Source organism: Colossoma macropomum, unplaced genomic scaffold (assembly GCF_904425465.1).
Source record: "Colossoma macropomum unplaced genomic scaffold, Colossoma_macropomum, whole genome shotgun sequence".
NCBI classification, from domain to species: domain Eukaryota; kingdom Metazoa; phylum Chordata; class Actinopteri; order Characiformes; family Serrasalmidae; genus Colossoma; species Colossoma macropomum.
The window spans coordinates 24,497,684-24,514,522 of NW_023494806.1; the positions used below are offsets into that span (position 1 = coordinate 24,497,684).

The following is a 16,839-nucleotide window of genomic DNA, read 5'->3' on the forward strand; positions in this document are numbered from 1 at the left end:
CCTCTCTCTGCTTTCTCTCTCCAGAGCTGGAATAGTTTATTGCTGTATTATGTCGACTTTTAACCTAGTGGGGAAATAACATGCTAGTGGGGTAATAACATGCATTCTGTATTGTTCACTTAACTGAGAAGCAAAGCTAAAAAATTGACTTAGGAGAACTTTTAACTAAACTAAGTACTTTGAGTTGGGTGAACTACAGTGTCCTTAAGTTAACACAAGAACAGCAGTGTTATCAGTTACCTCAACATGTTAAATGTAATCTGAACGCCTGCATGGAGAGAGAGGCAGAATATATTGTAAGATTGTAAAGAAGTCAGGAGTTTAAAACATACAATGTTACAGTATATTACAATATGTATTACAGCATGTGTCTGACTTCAGTACTGAACGTTATACTAAGTCAGTTGTCTGAATATAGAGATATCTCTATCTTTATTCGTGTATGACCATATGCTAATGTGGCTGCAAAAGCTAGCAAGAGGGGAAAAAAACAACAGGCGAGATGAACCTTATGCTCGATTGTGTGGAGATAATTGGATTTTTAGTTCCCAGGAGAGTTCCTTGAGAAAACACTCTACTTTTCTCTCTCTGCATTTGCTATCAGAGCTATTAATCACACGCGATGCTTAGCGGCTTGCATGTCGATCGAGCCTCCTAGCCCACTAAGCTTCAGGGTAAATCAATTCAGTGAAGGACGAGGCAGTGGCTGTGGATTTACACAACTGTTTACCTTCCTCACGTCTGTTTGTGAGGGAACTGAAGGAGTAGGTGCTGTTAGAACCCTAAAAAAAGGTTTTTGAGGGAGGGATGAGGTTCTGAATGGTAGCGTTAGCATTTTGCCTCTTGAATGGTTCTACTCAAAAAATGGTAGTTTGGGATATAGAGCATGTCTCAGAGGGCCACAACATTTTATAGTTAATTTTACTGTTAGATACTGTTCAGATAATGAAAGCTAATACCAAATGCTAATAATTTACACTCACTGCCACTTAATTGGAGCCCCTGCCGTGTAGCACTGCCTTGCTGGTGTACAGTTAGCAAATGTAGCTCATCTGTTGATGCACAATTTGTGTTCACCATAACCTTCATCAGTGATCAGTTTCTGACCACAGAGCTCCTCTTGGCTGGGTGTTTTTGGGTAGTGGACCATTTTTAACACACTGACGTGTGTGAAAACTCCATTAACATCGCTTTGTCTGATATCCTCGTACCAGCACCACACATGCTACCATACCACTGCTATTGCTATGCCAGTGTCACTGCTGTGCTGATTCACCACCCAAATAATATCTGGTCAACAGCAGCCCTGTGGTCAAAAACTGATCAATAATGAACGGTGTAGAGGGGGACTGATAAACTGTACAGCAACAGATGGGCTACAGTCAATAATTGTACACCTGTTTTGTGGATATGTGGGGTGCAAAAGTCAGAGACCACCCTTTATTTATTTAATTTCTAGGCGAAATGACCAGTAAATACAAGTTATGCATTTCACAGGAGATATTTCTGGCTTTTTGCATAAAGAAGGGGAAAGTTAAAGGCAAATAAGGGGAAAAAAGCTTCCAAAACTAGAGTTCAAAATATTATCAAAAGATAAAAAGAAAATGGGACGCCTAACAACCATGCAAGACCTGGTAGACCCTGTTAGACAATGTACTGGCCACCCTAGAGCCCATATCTCAACAACACTGAATGTGCTTGGGATCGTGAGAAGCAGAAAATGCAACCAACTTGTAAGACTGGACTTTGGATCTGTGGAAAAATTAATAATTTGTAATTAATGGCAGTTTTGACTGGAAATCAAATAAATAATGACATTTGCATAGTACTGTCTATAAGGTAGAATGGCCAGGAGTGGACAAACAAGATAGTGTTCCTAAAAAAGTGAATGCTCAGTGTAAATCACATGTATTGGAACTGGTAAAAGTTGAAACGTGGTCTAATTCAAATTTAGCCACAAAATGCCAGTGACGCCCCGCACTGACGTTTGTTGATTCCGACACCACTATGTTTAATTAAACGATTGCAGCAATTTGCGAGGCAACGTAGTCAGATGATTAAAGGTGATAGCTATTTGTGAACAGATGTAGAAAGCCCTCTGCTGTTCAATGTGCGTCTGGTCAGCGCTCTGTAGGTAATGAAGGGGCTCCAAATATTCACCCTCTCTCCACCCTCCAACTCCAATTAGAGCAGCCGTCAACAACATCACACTCAGCATCCCAATGCCTCCTGACTTTCGTCCTCTCTCACTTTCTCTCACACATATTCACTACCTCTCTCGCTCTTCACAACAGTGCCGTGCCAAGACAAGCTCCAGCAGCTGATGTTCTCAGCAAGAGATTTATCAGCTCATTAGACGCAGGGTAATTAATAGTGGTGCCAAAATAATTGTGCCAGACAGATTTGTAGTTTGTCAGCTCAGGATTCTGCAGTGTGGTATGAAGATATACAATAGCTCGGATGGTGGATGTTTACCGTAGTAAACAGCAGTGATGAATGTGTAGGTATAGGTTTTGCTAAGACCAAAAAAAATTTAATAATTAAACAAATTAAAATATCATATCTTCTCTACTTGCACTGTCATTTTACTTTTATTTGTTTTATGTTAAAGCTTATTTTTTAACTGTTTTAATAAAACAAAAGAAAATTTTACTTTTTTTTATTTATTTGTGTTTTGTGTATTTATGTATATATTTTTTATCATTAATAGTATTTTTAGTTTTTTGTTGCCATTTTAAAAATATTTTTATTGTTATTAGAGTATTTATCTCTATTTAATTAGGACCCATCATACTTTTTTTTGTTTTATTTTTATCCCACAACAGTCATAATTCATTTTTTCCAGCCTCTTTTTGCCCCTAGAATTACACAGGCTGTTTTAATGCTGTGCCTTTAAGACTGATAAACATATGTAATCTCTCTTCTGATTGGCATGTTTAGAAAGCAGTTGCTGAAACAGCCCTTATAACTTCAGCTCAAACTGGTGGAGCTGAGCTGCTGGGGACTGAGTAGGCGGATATATATAAATGTGGTTTCTGGTGACATTAAAACAGCAAATTCAAAGTGGCCTGTTTTTTGTAGTTTTGCATACAACTGTATAGACTAGGGAGCGAATGATACAAAACTTTAACAGTGTTTACATTCCACAAACTCTTTAATCAAACAAAAAATTTGGTTTTCCATGGTATGGGTCCTTTGATGTATTTTCTTGTTACTAAGTGTGTCTATATGTGAGCTACAGCCAAAACTAATTCTTTGTGAAATCTTGTATGGCCATGTTCTGATTCTGATTGTGATGTAATGTGTGTGTTCGCAGCGGTCTCTTGTCATCAGGACTGTCTGACGTGCTCTTCCACTCCTGATCAGTGTGATAGCTGTAAGGATGCCGGAGTGTTTCTCTGGAACGGCCGCTGTCTGCACAGCTGTCCTCAAGGCTTCTATCCACACGGCCGAGTATGCACAGGTACACAGACTAATTTGCCGTAACCTCTCCTCCATTTCTCCCCAGATCTCTTTAACATTCCTCACCCATCAAAAGTTTGGGGACACTTCACCTTTCTGATTGATTTTCACTTTTGCTTTTCAATTAAAGGAATACTCAATTTTTTTCCAGGCTTACCGCTGTCCTGTGTCCTTTAGTCACCTGACAGATGCAGACAATAGTTTCACACTTTTCTCATTACTTTTGCACTTATAACTGAAGCCAATGGCTAATTGCTTCACAAAGTTGAGAAAATTATAGTGGTATTTCTTTAAAGGGGAATTCCACTGACAGTTCAAAAACACTGCATAATGTAATTGTTGAGATAAAAACAAAGTCATGCAGCGTGGTTTGATGTGAAATGGTTCATTTTAGAGAAACTTACCAACTTGTATTTCTTTCAAGTGGTGTTAGGAACCATGGGTCGCAATGTCTACAAAACATACATAGCCATTTTGTGTAGTATCTAAAATGACCCGTGAACCTACAAGTGTCTTCTGTGTTTTATATATGTGAAGTTGATAATGGTAAAAGAGTGATACTTTGCCTTATAGTGCCCTGCACCATGAATGTACTAAAAATATGTTTTTGTACTACTGAAAAGCTGTAAAAATGTCTCAGGTATCAGCACTCTGAATGACTTTCTTCATGTCTTAAGCATTTAATTATGCAGTAATTTTGAAAAATCTGTTGAATTGTCCTTTAAATAAAACTATTTAACTGATTTGTTACTATAAAACAGCAACCATTTAGATCAGTTGATCATACTTGTCTTTCCACCCCTTCATTTCTCCTCTTTCTCTGCTGCTTGCCTGGCTCACTTTACCCAATCTTACACACTCCCCTGCTCTTTTTTCCTTTCGTTTACCCTCTCTGTCTCTCTCACACGCACACAGACTCATATCTCTGGCACTTGTCTTATCGCTGTGGTATTTGAAAACCCGTAAACACAGGGTGCCAAGAGCGGTTCCGCTGCTATAAAGCTATCCGTGCAAGACAAAGGTGTTAATGCAAACTCTCAGGGAGGCTTTACGATGTGTTGGCTACGCAAGCTCAGATGGCCAAGTCTGCTCTAAATGTGCGTGTATATGTGTACCACTCTTCTATAAGAAGGCTCATGGTATTATTTAAGCATTTATAATATATAGGGAGATATGCACTAGAGTGTCCGAAGGTATGGAAGCAAGTCAAGTCACACTGCCAACAGTGAACACATAGCAGCACATTTATTTATTATCTAGTTTCATATGATATTTATTTTTTCTGAGATTTGATAAATTGGACCAAATACAACATACCATTATTGGCACATTTAAGAAACGCTATCAAACACTTTGTGTATAATATTTTTTTATTCAGTGTTTTACTATTCATCACTGCATCGATTTAAACTCAACCAGTTGGGTTCTCATGAACTTAAAGTATTTGGGATTTGAGCCCAACAACAGGGTGAAACCCAAACATCTTTGCCACTTGGTTGAACTTTGTTAAGTCTCTTTTAGAGGACCCATATCTTTGGAAAACTTTTTTGTATTTTTTGATGTGGTATATAAACAATGGGCCTCATTCTCCAAAATCTTCCTAAAGTTTTTTTTTTTAATTTGTTCTTAAGAAAGGTTCTAAGAAAAAGTCTATATCAGATTCATGACGTGTTCTTAAACTGCAGAACTGTTCACACATTTGTGCTCTTGAGTGTGCGTAGATTCTGTTTTTACCTAAGAACAAATCCCAAATAAGAAAACATTGGTGAAAATCAGAATCGTCATAAAAACTGTGTAAGTGGTTTTAAGAAGAGATTTCTTTTTAAGATCGGTTGGTGAATGAGGTCCATTGTTTCTATACTTAATTCCAGATTAATATATCATTCATTCCTCAGTCAAAAACAATAACAGCCAGTTTAAAGTCATGAAAACTAATGTGTTTACACATATCCACCTGTTCCACCTACAGCAGTTTAGCTCCGCCCACTCACCCTGAAGTTACAAGTTTAGTTTTAGTTTGCCTTAGTTATCTTTTTATTATCTTGGTTTTAATTTATTGTTCCCCTTCTTAATTAAACCTTATTTTTTCCCATTTATCTTGATAATTTTGTTTGATTTTACTGTTAATTTGTTCAAGTAGTTTTGTTCATTTTAGTTCAACCTGATTAAATTTCATTTTAATTTCTTTTTCAGTCCTTTTACGCTGCACTGAAAATAAGGGTCATCCTCAATACATTTCCGAGTGAAAATAAAGGTTGATTGATTGATAAGGAGTGTTTTAGCCAGAAAGAAATCAGAACAGAACAGGGATCATTTGCATATATCTTCTTAAAGGTACATTAACAAGAATAGCCTGTTTAATTCTAATGGATAAAAAGTGATTGGAAAATAGCTATTTAGGTTTATTATGACTGCTTTTGATACATAAAACCACAGTGAAGCTCAGGGGAAAAAGTTGGATATCAGCCCTTTAATGAAATATGCAGCTCATCAGTGTTCTTTAAGTACTGACAAAACCCACAATATGCTCAGGAGATCTTTTTGGGATGAAATTGATCATGATATTAAAATCATATCATCATATCATTCACTCCTTTGTGTTTGGTGGGTGACTTTTGTGCCCCAGTCTGTATTCAGTGACTTTTGTGCCCCAGTTCTTCCTTTTGTCCCCCTTGAATCCCCGATGATTCTACTCTAAAGCCACAGGCAGGATAGAGCGTCACACGTCAGGCATCTAATTTGCCATGAGAGAAGCCTCCTGTTTTTAAAGGATGATATAAACTGATTTGGAGTTGTCTTTTTTATTCAGCTCTTTCCTGTTTGTCCTCCACTTCACCTCTGTTATGTTGGCTTGAGTTTCAGTGTGGAGACGGCAGGGGAAGATGAAATGTTAATTGCGCTATCTAACAGCAAGGTTAATATAATACCTGCTCAAATCTAAAGCTGACTCATCCTCTCTCTCTCTCTCCCTCACACACACACACACACACAAACACACATACACACATGCACATTTGTTTCTATAGTTTGCAGCCAGTAGGTCATATACACGGTCTTAGGCAAAATGGCTTGCATTGTTGATTTTCTAAGTGTAAATAAACTAACACATCCTCTACAGAAGCACTGTAAAATTTAATGCACAATTTCCTTTCAGAGTTTAACATATTATAAAATATAAAACATAACTTGTTACCATAATGTGCCATAACTTTGGCACATATGCAGTCCCCCATTGTGTTTTGCCCTAACATGATATCTCTCTCTCTCTCTCTCTCTCTCTCAGCCTGCCAGCCGTCCTGTCTCACCTGTGAGAATGGTTTTGAGTGTACGGTGTGTGGTGGGTCTTTACTGCTCAGCGGCAGGCAGTGTGTGGCCGCTTGTGAGAGCGGCATGTATCAGGACCACACACAGTGCCTGAGTGAGTACCTACCATTAAACACACACACACACACACACACACACACACGAAGACGGCACAGCCCAGCTTCCTCCAGCACCACCAGCCCAAGAACGGACATGTTTTTAGGTTTCATTTTGTGCATTTTAATTTTGAACAGATTAATCTTGCATCAGTTACACTGTAAGAACTTATGAGTAGTAGAGTAGTAGTACTAGCTTGGGACCAACACCAAACTCTACACAGATTATCGCCTTGATGTGATGTCAGTTCTCATCAACACTCAAACCTTTTAGCTGCTTAAACCACCTTTGGTCCAAAAGAGCTACAATATGTGCTTATATCAGTAGTTTGGAAAAGAAAACAGTCTCATCGTTATTTAGGCTTAATCTACCCTTTGTATCAAGGAATATACATTGATGATCACGAAGCTGAGTGTTACAAAACAACTAGTATTAGTAAATAGCTGTTTTATGTTTGCAGGTTTTTCTTTCCAAGTGAAAATCTCAAAATCATTTCAAGGGCACTACTGAAGCAGTACATGTCATTGGAGCAATGTATCGGGACACATTAGAGAAGAATTCAATCCCATCAGCCAAGAAACAGGAGGAAATAGATGATTGCACATGAACACAAATATGTGTATGTTTAGGGTCAAGACAATGACCCTAAACATACACTCAAAACAACTTGTTTCTAAAAAAGATGGACCCATCAGATGGACCTACCTAACCCTTGTTTGCCATGGCAGTGGGCCAAAATTCTGTAAAATGCTAATTACGTCTTACCATAGACATCTCGAAGCTGTCATTTGCCAACAACACTGTTTCAGCAAAATGCTAATTTTATTAATTTGTGGTTTCTGAATACTTTTTCCCTTATGAAGTTTATTTTTTAAACATGTCTTAGTTTACACTTATGAATTCATCCTTTTTGGTCATATTTAGAAGCACAAAGTAAAAAGACATTATGTGTATACATTTGAAGTGTGTATATGCACTAGGGGTGCGGGAAAAAATCGATTCTTAGATGCATCGCGATGCGGACGTAAACGATTCTGAATCGATTCATAAATGTCAAAAATCGATTTTCTAAATATGTAATTTATAATGTTGACGGAACACAAAAGGCGGAACTCGGAAGTGCGGAAGTGCAGCGCCTGGACAGTCTGTGACGGCACACAACAAAAACACTACTGGATGAGCGAGAAATCCGACCAGCTCCCTCTGCATTAAAGCCAGGTTAGGTCGGGAGTCACAACCCAAATGTTAAGAAGAGACATTTTGTCCTTTCAACAAAAATCAAACCACCTTGGCAGCCACAACATTTAATGTCCAGTATGTCTCAGTATGTTATAACATCCTAGTATAGCTAAACAATATAAACGAAAACGCAGACTTACTTCGCTCTGCTTTAATCTTTAGCTACAGCTGCTTTCCACCCCTCTCTGCCAGAAAACTTTTCCTCAAAACTAGAGCAGTTTATTATAAAATGTCTCTCAGCGTTTGACTGTTTTACGAGGCTGAAGTCGCTTCTTATTCTCCAGCTTCTTGTTAGAATTTTCCCGTTCCACCTTAAATTCTAAGATTTAAGGGAGGCGCCGATTGTAACTGCTGTACCACTTAAGGTGGAATGGGAAAATTCGAAAGAGAAGCTGACTTCAGCCTCGCAACTTTTTAGTGTTTGACAGTCTCTCGTTGCAGATTTAACGTACCAGGAAACGCTGCTTATAAATGCGAATAGTCGTAGCGAAACAGGGCTCCCCAACCCCGCCCCATCTCTGCAACGACACCAAAACCGAAGTTATGAAATCACTGAAGAAAACGGGTAGGACAGCTGTAACGCGCTGCGTGGACATCCATTACCACTGGATCTTATTTCACCGTAACAGCGCATTTTATCGCAGATGAATGGCAGTAGCGTCTCGTGCTCCAAACGAGCAGTGAATGAGAGCCTTCTAGTTCACTTGCCACATCACTTCCATTTGATTTATCAATAAAAGATATTGGAAGTAAATTCATTATGGATCATTACAAATACTTTTTTTTAAAAGTACCAGGTCCTCACACAGTAGGAAAATAGAAATCTTGTATAGAAAAAAAAGATGCATCAAGATGCATCGATAATCGTTTTAGAATCGCATCGCAGCCCTCTGAATCGTAATCAAATCGAATCGTGAGGTACCTAGAGATTCCCACCCCTAATATGCACTGAAAGTGTCTGAATACTTGTTTCCCCCTCACTGTATATTCAGCATCAGCTGTAGCTTAATTTCTAGTTCAGTCCTCTGACAGACATTTCCTCTGCTTCCAACACACCTGATTCACATAATCAAAGTATGGGAACTAGGCTAGAACACGCATTTGGTCTGGTTTGGGAGCTTTGATGTCTGGATTTAGGTGCACATCATGCATGCGATATTGTGTTTTTCACGGCTTGAAGTGCTGCCAAAAAGAACTCGGCAGCCTGAGACAAAGAGCTGCTGTGTACGATCATTTTTAGTGGAGAAAGATGAGAAAAGCAGTGAAGCGATTGCACGTCTTATCATACACACACTGGTTCAGCGTGCAGCCCAAACCTGCTGACAGTACAGCACTTCTGAACAAGTCAAACCTATCATTCCCCTGTTTCATATACAGCTCTATAGGATCATAGTCATTTAAAGCTTGTAAGGGGTGATATGAGACTGTATACAATACTGTGCAAAAGATTCAGGCACCTGACAGCATGTAAAATTTATGTAAAATGTAGTCTGATTCCCCTCGTAAAAGCCCGTAGACCACTATGAGCTCAACCTGCAGTGTCCTTCTCCCATGCATACGAGTATCGAGGAGCTAGAAGACGAGGAGTCGTGGGCCCTGACGAGCTAGCTGACCATAGCCATTACCAATTCTGAAGGGTTAGCATCCATTCTAACTGGTTTGTGACCGCGGAGCGTCAGGCTGTCTGAACCAATTACTGTAACCCGCACCGCTGTTCCATTTCACACTTTAATGAACTCCGACCGCAAATTGGACTTCTAGTCCTTAATATAGAGTGAATGGAATCCAATCTGCGGCTTGAGTTGAGCCCATTATAGTGGGTTTAGTAAGACTGAAAAAAAGGGGTGCTACTGGAAGATAGAAGATCTTTCTCTGTTATCTGGAAGAGCCAGTAAAAGGCTGACTGAGATGGTAGTCTATGCAGAGCTGCCTCCCAAATGGATAAAGTACACCTTTAAAGTGATGTAGGCTAGTTGTTGTCAGTTTCGTTCGGTAAAGCAGCCAAGATGCACTGTGGTGAGTCCTTAGTAAAGTGTTTTACCTTTGGAGTTTCTAATTCTAGATGAATTCAAAATATTTATACCACATTTATATTTTTTTATTTGGATTTGATCAAAAGATGATATGGCATGTTGTGTGGACAGTCGTGTTTTCGGAAAGAAAACATCCTTTATATTTTGCCATGTTTTTGACATTGAAACAAACTGAAAAAAAAGAAAAATCAAACCTATCAATATGAATGTAAATGTAATTAATTATGTAATTATATTCAGTTTTTATATGTAAATTCTTTTACTCTTGCATTCCAAAGTTTGAAATCGCTGTTTGAAGGTCAGTGTTTATAAAAATTTAAATCTAATTTGCTTGCAGACAAGCATATAAAATTATTCTAATATGCAAGACTATTCAACCTCACATCTTACAGAAAATTATTAAAACACTCAGGAAGCTGTAAATTAAAATAAATCAATGTTAGATGCATCCAGAGTGCTAGAAAATGACTGAGAAACCAGAAAAGCATTGATAGTTCATCATATTTCAGAAGTGGTGATCAAATCTCATCAGATATCTTGACAAAAAACTGAATGCATATAGATAATTACAGTATATTATTTATCATTTTAGTCACTCCTTGTTCACTGAGTTCTTGAACTATTAAATAAAACATCTAACAAGTCCCAGTAAACACAGAGTAAAATATTAAAAATGTTAAACCTGAGTGTTATATTAAACATCCATCAGAGCTTGCATAAAAAATATAAGATATAAAAACACGGCTTATGCACCACTGATCAGACATATCTCAGAACTGTGTGGGCGTGGCTAATGAGCAGCTTTATTAATAGCTCTCTGTACAACATTCACAGCCTGCTCCGCCACTCACACAGAACTACAAGCATTACATACATTACATATACAGCTACAGACAGGTGGTCTGGCCTGCTAGCTTTTGGTTGTGCTGGGTTAGCTTTAGCTCGCTAAGTTTCTCAGACTCTGAAACCGTTTTGTGTGGGCGGGGCAAGAGACGTCAGCCTTGTGATTGGTCAGGGGAATGCTTACGTAAGTGTTACCCAAGATCAGGACCGCCCAGTTTACATCAAGAGAAGTAGGGTGAGATATATTGGTCATTTATTGGTTATTGGAATATTATACTTAGTCCATGTTTACTGTTTGCTTGTAAGAACAAGATTAACCTATTTAGAAAGAAAACACAAATATAGTTTCCCTGGTAGGTCTTTAAGTTACTAATGTATACAAATCGCAAAAACTGCTAATATGGCAAATAACACCAAAATTTTAACTGTAGTGTATCGCAAGACAGAAATGTTGCTACAACTGAAATCTTGAAATATTTAAAAACAGCACTTTGAATTTTAAACCACCATTGCTCATTAGATTCATGTAAAGTCATGGCACCATTTCATTGCTTACAGAGTATATATATGATATAATCTCTTCTACCTTTTAACACATGCTTCCAAAACGACTTACAGGTTGAACTGAAACAGAATTGAAGCAGAATCTCAAAGCAGAGCACCTTCCTTTCAATGAGCCATGGCTGTTCAGTTTTAGTGGCCGCCATTCGGGTATTTTTACTCGTGTAGCCATTCGTGACAAAGAATGCCCCAGGGCTTAGCTGAGTTATGGAGACAGACGTGCTATCGTATGCCGTGGCTAATTTGCTAACATACCAGGCCAGCCTAAATCCAACCAGCACAGTTACTCTGTGGGTTTTGAATTGCTGGCTGTAGAGATATATTGGCACTGCGCCAACTGTTGTAAACCCCTCTCTCTGTAGGTGCCAGGGTGCAGGAGTGAAAGGAAAGGTGCCATGTCGAGCGGTTAATGGGTCTTCCTCAGTTGGCTTTGTGCCAAGGCACATGCTCTTTATCCGTAGCTCTAGGCCAGACAGAGTGAGAGAACAGAGAGAGGGAATCTTGTGACTTCAGCGCTACCAAGTAATTGAATTTCAGCTTTTCTGCATTTGTGAAGAACATGTGAAGACGGTTTCCCACCAGTTCTGTGGAATTTATCTGAAAGGAATAGTTACTGTTTTCTGTACAGAAGAACCAAAAGTACGGATTAAATTCAGGCTTCAGAAATTGTTGGTAATGCTGGTTTTAGCTACATGACACCCAGTCTTATGCATAAGTTTAACCCCCAGGCAAAAGATGTTTTGTTGATAGAGAACACAGCTAAATCTATCATTTTCAGTGCAATTTCTGTTTATATTTATGGTCTACTTACAGCAGTGTGCAAAGGTTTAAGGCACTGGAGAAAATTAGAGTTAAAAAACTATTTATCTGGGCAGTAAGTATTAACTTTTTCAGAAAAACACTTAGAATAAATAAAAACAGCATTAACACAATAAGTGTTGTTTTAACATATGTTAAAGGACTTAACGAGTTCCAAATTATCTTTGTGGCAGCCTAGTATTATTTGTAGTTATCATTTAAAACCTGGCTTGACCAATCAATTCTTCATTAAATTCAATCAGGAGTGCTGGCATCCAGGAGAAATCTGGAACCAAGCTTTATTCCCCAAACTAGCTCACATCAGCTACTTTTATGAAAACAAGAAATTTTTGTAACTTCTTACTGTATTTATGTTCATTTGTATCTATTCTAATAGTATGTAAAGTTGTTTTATAAGAAAAAACACTAAATACCAAGATCAAAGGATTTAAACAATGTGCTTAGGTGCTGAATACTTTTGCATAATACTGTATAACTTTTGTATACAACTGTACTGTTGTCCAATTTGCAGATAACTATGTTATACTTTGTCACACCACATAAGCAGGTCTATTTTAAATTACTTTACCAGTGTGTGATGATTTAGATTTGCAGTTTGCGTGATGCTAATTGGTGGGGTATAAGCTTCTGTTGCTTGTTAGCTACGTTGTAGCTTTAGTGCAAAACTAAAGAAGCACATTCTAAACATTCTCTCCTGATTGGCAACATTTGGGGAAAGTTTAAAATTGTGTAAACGTCTTTGTCTTTAAATTTCTTTGTGTAAGTTTCTTTAACCTCGTACATGGAATGCAAATAAGACTTGGCTCAGCCAGGACTGTACTCAGCATAGCTCCTGCTACATGCTTGAAACGTGTGAAACATTTCGCCTCTTGCTTAAGCAAAACTCGTTGTGGCCAGTGAATGTAGTATGAGCACCCAAAATGACTGCTCAAGTGTGCTTTCAACATTAAAATATCATTAAATAAATAAACCGGTGGGTAATGACCGAAAGAATGAGATCGCGAATACAAGCGGCGGAAATGAGCTTTCTTCGCAGGGCGGTGGGCTACATGCTACTTGATAGGGTGAGGAGCTCGGTCATCCGGGAGGAGCTCGGAGTAGAGCCGCTACTCCTCCGCTTTGAGAGGAGCCAGTTGAGGTGGTTCGGGCATCTGATCCGGATGCCCCCTGGATGCCTCCCAGTGCGGGTGTACCAGGCATGGCCTACCGGGACAAGACCCTGAGGTCGTCCTAGGACCCACTGGAGGGATTACATCTCCAAGTTGGCCTGGGACGGCTTGGGCTCCCCGGGAATGAGCTGGAGGAAGTTGCGGGGGACAGGGTCGTCTGGGATTCTATGCTCTCCCAACTGCTACCGTGACCCTATCTGGATTAAGTGGTTAATGATGATGATGATGATGAAATAAACCATATTCACAAATAAAAATGCACTCACTGAATAAGAGGCATTCGAAATTCCATTTTTGATAATGACCAAACAAAATTGCAGTTTAACCCATGACCATAACTGTGAGCCGTTTGCTAAGCATTTTGACCCATGATCTCATAAGGATATTAAAAGAGCATGGACTAGAGGAATTTGGGGCAGGTTTTAGAGACACATATCCCTGTTTGCAGTGGATTTCGCTACTATTCTACACCATGTCTGGCCCTGTTAAGACTAATCTCCAAGGTGGATAAAAAGCTGCCATGACCGGAAAATTTCCATCCTCTGGTCTGGGGTCAGATCCGTTTAAGACCTTTAGTGTCTGGTAGAACTGTCCTTCATTGGTTCCTTAGAGAGTCTCTGCTAACTCTGTAAAACCCAAATGTTTTTAGGGATAAGCTAAAGAAACCTGGAAATGGTCTTTTTTGGGCTGCATCAGATTAGAAGCAAGTAATTGCTCAACTGTATGAATGGATGGCGTCTGTTACCCTATAACTTTTTCAAAGCGACAGTCCATTCTGCATCTGCACTGTTGTGTTTACTCAGTGTGCCAGCACTGTTCTGCTTTATGGAGCAGTAGTTCTGGAGCTAACAGCTAGCTGGTGACACTGTGTTCCAAACATAAAACAAATTGCTTGCTCTCTGATGCCAGCAAGAGGACAAATAATCCTCTTGTTGGCCGTGATCTCTTGATGAAACAAGATTTCCACTCACAGAGTTCTTATATTTGTTCTAGGAATGAAAAAGCTCATATCGGATTTCAGTGGGAGTAAAAGAGAAAGTTTTTGGAGCTGTCAGTGAGCTTTATTTTTTATTCAGAGAAGTTCTAAAGCAGCGTCCTCCCTAGATTTGGAGGCATGTAATGGGACTAGAAGTTGTCACAGATGATTTGGCTTGCTGTGCTTGTCTGTCTTTCTCGCTCTTTCACACACATTCTCTTACATTCCTTCCCTGTTTATATAGTAGAGGATTTAAATAGGATAAATTGGAGACAACGTGTCGGAAGGCAGATTAAAGGAAGATATCGCATGCACACAAATTTCCCCTTACCCTAACTGTAGTTGATCAACCAGAACATTTTTGGTGTCTAAAATTTGATTCTTTCATTTTGAGAAGCTATAAGTCTAATGCACAAGTAGCTTGTGAGCAACACTTTAGCAGTGTGCACACTGCATACCTAAATCACACTGTTGTGACAGACTGTTCCCTAAAAATGGACAGTTCTGTGCAAAAATTAGAGACTACCAAGGTGCAAAATACATGGGGTCCTAGGGGGGTCCGGAACCTCCCTAATTTGCCTTTTGGACCCCCTAAATGTCTCAAAATCAAAATTCTGGGCGGTGGGGTCCCTGAAAATAAGTTGATTATGACGTCATGCTGTCCGTTAGGATTAAACAGAAGGTCGAATACAAAGCTCATTGTTTAGTCGGCCTCCCACACAATCAGCGAGCTTCTGTCTTTGGTATTCTTAACAAGGTTGAGATGAAGGACTAGTCTGCCTCAGGGTGGCACTGTAGCAAATTGGTGCACTCAGTTTTTCCTTTGTAGCCTTGCAACTGCAACTATGCCCTGGGATACCTCTGAAAAACTTTACAATATGCCGCAGCATATTTTTAAATCTGAAAACTAGCCCAAGAGTTTGGTGGAAAGAATGAATTTCACAAACAGAAGACAAAACGAGGAAATTTCTAAGATCTCCGTGTGTGGAGGGCCGCAATACCAAACTAGAAAAGCGAATTTCCAAAAGAAGAATTGTTAAACCAAATTTTTTGCTGCGATTGATCTTAGCATGAGCACCGCTATTGTGAATGAGTTTTCAGCCAACATGGGACCCCCCAAATGCCAGGGGGTATTTTGCACACTGGAGATCACTGTCCATTTATTGAAGTTCCAGTCAAAATGTCCATTAAGTACAAGTTATTAATTTTTCAGTATCAGCAAAAAAGCCAGGAAACATGACGAATCGTGGCCTTCCCATATCTTTATGCTGATGCTACAATATATTTAACAGAAAAATATACGGTAGCCTTAACAACTAAATATAACATCATTTTTTCAGTATTTAGTGTGTCCCCACTTTGCCTTTATTATAGCTTCCATTCTTTTTGGGAGACTTGCTTTCAGTTTTTCAGAGAACTCTATATTTTTCCACACCTTCAAGTTCAGTCTTAGAGGTTGATTGCATTTTCTCCTTCTCATGACCCAAGTAATCCCAAACACATTCAGTGATGTTGAGGTCTGAGATATCCAGCATCTTCTTTGTTTGATTTGCAAGTTTTCTTCCTTTTCCTTTTTTCAGTTGCTACTTCTTAACGGCTATGCATGCTTACTGGCCGAGTCATCTCAGAAATATATCTTGAAAAATGAATAACTTGTGCTTAATGGCGGTTTTGACTGGAAATGAAATGTAGTATCTGACTTTTGCACATGACTGATTTCTTTAATATAATTTTGTCCTACAGTGTTAGAATCCTCATAAGCAAGTCTGTTTGAGACCTGATTTGAGGCAGTTGTTTGATGATGAAGTTGTGTTATAACCTTCCATTACTTGTTAACTACATTAGCCTCATAGCACCAGTGCAAAACTAAAGCAAACCAGATACCAACCACGTCTTGGCTGATTGACTACATTTAGGGATGACTGGAAAGTTGTGTAAATTAGATATGCCTAAGTATGTCTGTGTCACAGGAAATCTGTCACCTCATCCCAGATTGTCTTCATTCTTTGTTGTTTTGAAGGCAGTCTGTTTACCACTTCTACATATGCCAACATTTTATAATATTTTAGCAGGAGTCCTCACTTATGCACTGCTAAAATTTCTGAGATGCTGCACCATACCTCTGCTAATCCTATTTATCATATTCACATTTACCCCAAAGCCCGCTCGAGCTTCAGCTCTTTTCAGAAGCTGGCTCGAATTCAAAATCAATGCGGCAACTCTGACGTCAGAAAAGTAATTAAGCCTTGATTATTATCGCCTCACTTGGAGTGAGGTGATTAAGCCTTAGATCTCCGTAGGTCACCTCCCTTATCTA

The 16,839-nt window shown here is 39.0% G+C and overlaps 1 protein-coding gene across 1 annotated transcript in view; it reads left to right on the plus strand.

Moving 5' to 3' along the window:
- The window catches only part of fras1 (Fraser extracellular matrix complex subunit 1), a 206,622-nt gene that overhangs the window by 79,391 nt on the left and 110,392 nt on the right, over positions 1 to 16,839 (plus strand). Inside the window, 2 exon segments of the mRNA XM_036598414.1 lie at positions 3,317 to 3,463; positions 6,746 to 6,880. Of these exon segments, the coding sequence (XP_036454307.1) occupies positions 3,317 to 3,463; positions 6,746 to 6,880 (282 nt within the window).